At 37.4% G+C, this 6,000-nt stretch overlaps 1 protein-coding gene across 1 annotated transcript in view; it reads left to right on the forward strand.

Moving 5' to 3' along the window:
- LOC140477399 (exostosin-1-like) overlaps positions 1-4,123 on the forward strand; it is a 166,366-nt gene extending 162,243 nt beyond the window's left edge. The window contains exon 11 of the mRNA XM_072571221.1: positions 782-4,123. Within this exon, the coding sequence (XP_072427322.1) occupies positions 782-967 (186 nt within the window). The 3' untranslated portion in view covers positions 968-4,123. The remainder of the gene's footprint in view (positions 1-781) is intronic.
- Positions 4,124-6,000: the final 1,877 nt, after the last annotated feature.

The following is a 6,000-nucleotide window of genomic DNA, read 5'->3' on the forward strand; positions in this document are numbered from 1 at the left end:
TCCATACACGTACCACCCTCTGTGAAAACGTTGCCCTTTAGGTCTCTTTTATATCTTTCCCCTCTCACCCTAAACCTATGCCCACTAGTTCTGGACTCCCCCACCCCAGGGAAAATACCTTGTCTATTTATCCTATCCGAGCCCCTCATGATTTTATAGATCTCTATAAACTACAGCCTCCAACGTTCTAGGGAAAACAGCCTTAGTCTATTCAACCTCTCCCTATAGCTCAAATCCTCCAACCCTGACAACGTCCTTGTAAATCTTTTCTGAACCCTTTCAAGTTTCACAACATCTTTGAAATAGGAAGGAGGCCAGAATTGCACGCATTATTCCAATAGTGGCCTACCCAATGTCCTGTACAGCTGCAACATGACCTCCCAACTCCTGTACTCAATATTCTGACCAATAAAGGAAAGCTTACCAAACGCCGCCTTCACTATCCTATCCACCTGCCGCTCCACTTTCAAGGAGCTATGAACCTGCACTCCAAGGTCTTTTTGTTCAGCAACAGTCCCGAGAACCTTATCATTAAGTGTATAAGTCCTGCTAATATTTGCTTTCCTAAAATGCAGCACCTCATATTTATCTAAATTCGACTCCATCTGCCACTTCTCAGCCCATTGGCCCTTCTGATCAAGATCCCTTTGTAATCAGAGGTAACCCTCTTCACTGTCCATTTGAATTTTGGTGTCATCTGCAAACTTATTAACTATACCTCTACTCTGCTTCACATCCTTTTTGAACTCTGGTCAATATATGATCAATCTTTACTTTTCAGTCCTCCAGAGCTTCCCGATGGGCTGATCCTGATCATTTTGCTCAGCGACAAACCTGCATGAACACGTTTGCAACTTGGTTTGGATTCATGCCTTTGATCCACTCCCAGATGAGACTAGATCCAGTTCTCTTCAAAGATCAGGTCTCCATACTGCGAAAGAAGTATCGGGACATTGAGCGGCTCTAATGACTCATTGATTGTTGGATAGCACTCTGATTAAAGCCAGCTTAAAGAACACCCCTCCTGAGCTCAGCAAATAATGTTGTCCAAGGTGACTAAGGGCAGTTACTCCTTGATGACCCTGTCAGACTGACTGAAGAGGATTTCTGCTATCAGCTTATTGATTAACAGATCTATATGACCATTAGGATTTTTAAAAATCGTTTTATCAATCCTGTGTAACAGGTCTAATACCTTTTCAGGAGGAATATAAATTCAAAGTCCATGAATTGAAAGTGTGAAAGTCAATGAATAATTATTTCATCTGCACTGTGAAGAACCAAGTGAAACACTATTCAGTTGAGCATAAATGCGTGTCTTAAATTTTGGTCTGAACTTACCTTAAAGCTTATTTATACCACTTAAGCTAAATACGAGTTAGGAAAACTGAATTATGTTTTGGAATGTGTAATCATCAGACTTGTATAGGAATGGGCACTAAGGCAGTTGTGACTAATGAACGTGCGGTTGGGTTTCACCAATAATGTCTGCCATGTTTACTATTAGCATGTTTACTATTAGAATTCCATCCTCATCAGCTGTGGGGAGGGGGGTGGGGGGTTGGGGGGGTTGAATCTGCCACGTAAAATAGAAACTGCTAGTTGAAATGTGTGCACATACCTGCATGTTAATATGCCTTACAGATGACTTCCTGTATGGCTTTTACAGGGTCGCTTGGCTGACCTTTTGATCTGAAACATTGACTATGTGTATTTTAAAGTGAATGGCACATATGGTGCTCATACAAGGGGTAGCTCCTTGTTACTATATAAAGTTCTATTTTTTAAATGGCAGGGCTATGTTAGCCTTTGCTCACAGGTACTTGAATGTCTGAACACTTGAAGGAGTGCTGAGCGTGTGGCCTTTTAATCACTTTATTTTGATTAATAATGGTTCAGCCTAGTTTTATATCTGTAATTCATTTATTTTAAATAGAAATCCCAATTCATCTCGTGTGCTGAATCTCCAATCCACATTTAGACATTTCATAATTAAGGATGTGAAAAATAGGCCTTGTTATAATGTACATAATCTTGTATATTTATTATTCTGACAGAATTGTGTATAGTGTATGGTTACAAACAGATTGACAAAACAATGTGGGAATAATTAGATGGATAACTGTAAAGCAAAACAAAAAATATTTTGTATAAGATGTACATTTGAGGTTTTCTAACATTTCCAATGTTTTTCATAACGTATCATTGCTTTATATTAAAAAAAATCCCTACACTGGTTGGAATAACATGACTACACACAGTTAGTGGGATTAAACCTACAGAGGAGTGGAGAGAATACAAAGCCATATATTGTGATTTACTGCATTAGCTTTCTAAACATTATAGTTCTGTCAAAAGTAACCTTTGTATAGATAGTATCACCAAAGACTTCCATATCATATGCAGATATCTTCATTAATTTAATTGTATTCTTAGAAGCATTTACAGCTTAAATGCATCTGTGCTATTGAACATGGATATTGAAAAATGGATTTCCACGTTTTCACTACATGTTTTGCTTTTTCTGTTTCTCTTTATAGCTTGGGAGCTTTTGCACACTTCTTACTAGCTACCATTCTTTGTGTACATTTGCAGATGTATACTGATATAATTGTATCTCAATTATTGCTAGCTGATTCTGGTAAAGGAGGGTTTACATGCTGTCGCTCCAGAGCCATTACACTTGCAGTTTTCTTCCCCCAAATCAAATCTCTGCCATTTGCTGACCCATTTCATCTATTTGGAATACCCATTTTCGTTTTGTGCTTGGGACTAATTCAGTAACATTTACAAATAAAACAGGGCAGAAAATTGATTTTAAAAATGCCAGACAGATTTCGGATTGACTGATATAAATCAAAGAAATAAGAACAGCTTTATGCATCGCACTCTTGGATTTTAATGTTTGTTAACTACTTTTCAAAGCTCTTTTGAATTCATTCATTTTCAGAAGAGTTGCTGAAAGTATTAGTTGCATGAATGATAGGTGGTGGCTATTTGTAGTATAAAAAATATTAATCTCCAATTAAATAGCTGGTGCAATTAAAGAAATTCTGGCATGTAATTTTTTCATAAAGTACTGAAAGGTGTCGTTAATGACATTAAAGGTTACAGACTAATTTGTTTGAACTTGAAAAAAGCCTTTTAGAATTTAAGTTTGAGAGTTGGAAGAAGAGACTTTTTGATTTCTAAAATAAATAATTGCATAAGTCATTTTACTCCATGACTGACAGTCAAAGATTTAGATTTGCATTTGATCTTTTTCAAACTTGTGCAGAAAACTGGAACTGTATCTCTCTGGAACCACTCCAGTGACACACAACCTCTGTAAAAGTTCCTTTGCCAGTACTGGACAAAGAAACTTTCCATGTAAACCTTCACCCCAGTCTTTAAGTCTTACCTAGAGGCACAAATGGTTATGTTAGGGGGATTCAGAATGTTATGTCCTTCGTTTCTCTTCCACAAGATAACCCTTTTGCTTCAGGAGCACTGGAATAATTATTAGATGGTTACTGACATTCCTAGGGCAGATTTCAGTCGCAAGGGTACATATTCTGGTGCTGCATGTTTCTTTATGGTTATTAATTTTGACTATTTATAATGAATTTGTTCCACACAGTATTCCATTATCCTTTGCACCCCACAGTACCCTAAGTTTCTGCTTCTGTAATTAGTAGCATTACATTGGTTCATTTTTATAGATATAAATGATTAAAAGACTAGAAAATAAATGGAAATTTTGTAAGATTTGGTTTTTGTTAAAAATAAATGATATTTGATAATACTCATTTGATATTTTAGTTTTCTTAAGTCACTACTGAAGGGTTCCTAATTGCTTCGTTCTTGTGGTACCTGTGGTTTTCCAGTAATCCTATCAATGCATTCTTTGTTGTATCTGTAAGTAAATCTGTGTACTGCAACTGATGTGCTTTCTCCCTTTTATGCATTTTGCCTTTTAGGTGTTGTAGATGCCAATCAAACAGTTGGTTTACTTTATCCCTTCTTCAGATTATAGACATAATTGGGAACTTTCTGTCTGATGTGATAGTGTCATGCTTCAACTATTTCTCCCCCCACTTTCTTCTATAACATTCTAAATGTGCTGCCCTTTTAAGTTTAACATTTCCTTTTGTATTCACAAAGACATACTTTTGACTGTTCTTATTACATTCTAATAAATTTATTACTAACAAAGAGATCAGTTATATGGAAGAAAAATCACTTGTGTATTGAAATAGTATCATAATAGTATAGTCCAAAAGGTGATTCTTCAAATCTTTGAGACTACATGAGCTGTTTCAGCTAGAAATCCAATCACTGTTGCTCACTGCTCCTTCCCCCATATCCCTTCATTTGTTTTCTTTCAAGTATTTAGCCAATCCCCTTATGAAAGCTACTGTTCAATCTATTTGGGCAATTCCTAACGCAATCCTAATCACTCATTGTGTAAAAAAAGGGTTTTCCTTAAGTTGACTCTAATTCTTTTATGAATTACCTTTTAAATCTGTCTGGTTATCAATCTTCTAACTATTATGGTAATTTCCTGTTATCTTACCCATACATGTTGTCAAGCATGTCTATCAAATCTCATCTTAAACTTCTGTGCTGTAAGGAGAACAATGCTAGCTTCTCATGTCAGTCAATCCACATAACTGAAGTAAAGTCCCTCATCCCTCAAACCATTGTCACTGAAGTAATTATGAACTGTAAGTGCACTAATAGGCCAGATTTCAAGGAGAGCAGCTATCTCAGAATTGTGGGATTAGAAGGGATTTTTGAGGAAAAGAGGGGCAAAACCATGGTGAAATATGAAAAATAGGATGAGCGTTTAAACATCAAGATATTGCTTGACCTGAAGCTAAATGGGTCTGTGAGCACAGAAGTGAAAGAGGAATGTGATTTGCCTGTGAGTTGAGGTGCAGGCAGCAAATTCTTGATAACCTCCAGCAGAAACATATTAGCATAGTTGAGTCTAGAAATAACAAAAGCATGGATGAGGATTCCAACGGCAGATAAGATAGAAGGCAAGTTATGTGATGATACAGAGGTAGAAAAAGGTGATCTTAGAAATAGACACAAATATAACAGGCTGCAAACAGACTGGCTTAATCTTAGACTGCTGCTAGTGACAGGGATGGAGTCAGTAATCAGGGAATAGACTGACTCTGTGGCTAATTTAAGATATAAAGTGGAGCAATTAAAGGTTAGGGAAGAGGCATACATTACGTACAGATACCCTTCAGCTGTCTATGATAAGATTAGATTCCCTACAGTGTGGAAACAGGTCCTTCGGCCCAACAAGTCCACACCTTCCCTCCGAAGAGCAACCCACCCAGACCCCTACATTTACCCCTGTCGACTGCACCTAACACTATAGGCAATTTACCTGCACATCTTTGTGCTGTCAGAGGAAACCAGAGCACCTGAAGGAAATCCACGCAGACCCTCTGAGAATGTGCAAACTCCACACAGACGGTTGCCCGAAGCGGGAATTGAACCCATGTCCCTGGTCCTGTGAAGCAGCAGTGCTAACCACTGAGCCACCGTGCCGCCCCTATAAGAATATTGAGAGATTAGGAGCATAGTCTGAAAAATAATTATGATTACAAAGAAGAGTCATGTGACTAAACCATTAAAAAATAAACAGAATAATACCAGAGATAATGATTCTTGTGGATTGGATGGTCGCAAACGTCACCCCACAGTTTAAGATGGGAGCAAGAGAAATGGGACTCCACAGGCCTGTCAGCCTTCCATCACTATTCGGGAAAACACTACAATCTATTCTAAAGGATGGCATAAATAGGCATGTGGTTAATAATTATCTAATTAGGATAGTCAGAATAGATTTGTGAATAGGAAATCATGTTTGACAAACTTGGAGGTTTTTTTTTTGAAGATATTACTAATAAAACTGACAAAGGATCAATAGATGTAGAATACTTAAACTTTCAGAAGACTTTTGGTGATGGACCTCCACAGGTGACTAGTTAATGGATT

This window comes from Chiloscyllium punctatum, chromosome 5, assembly GCF_047496795.1.
Source record: "Chiloscyllium punctatum isolate Juve2018m chromosome 5, sChiPun1.3, whole genome shotgun sequence".
NCBI classification, from domain to species: domain Eukaryota; kingdom Metazoa; phylum Chordata; class Chondrichthyes; order Orectolobiformes; family Hemiscylliidae; genus Chiloscyllium; species Chiloscyllium punctatum.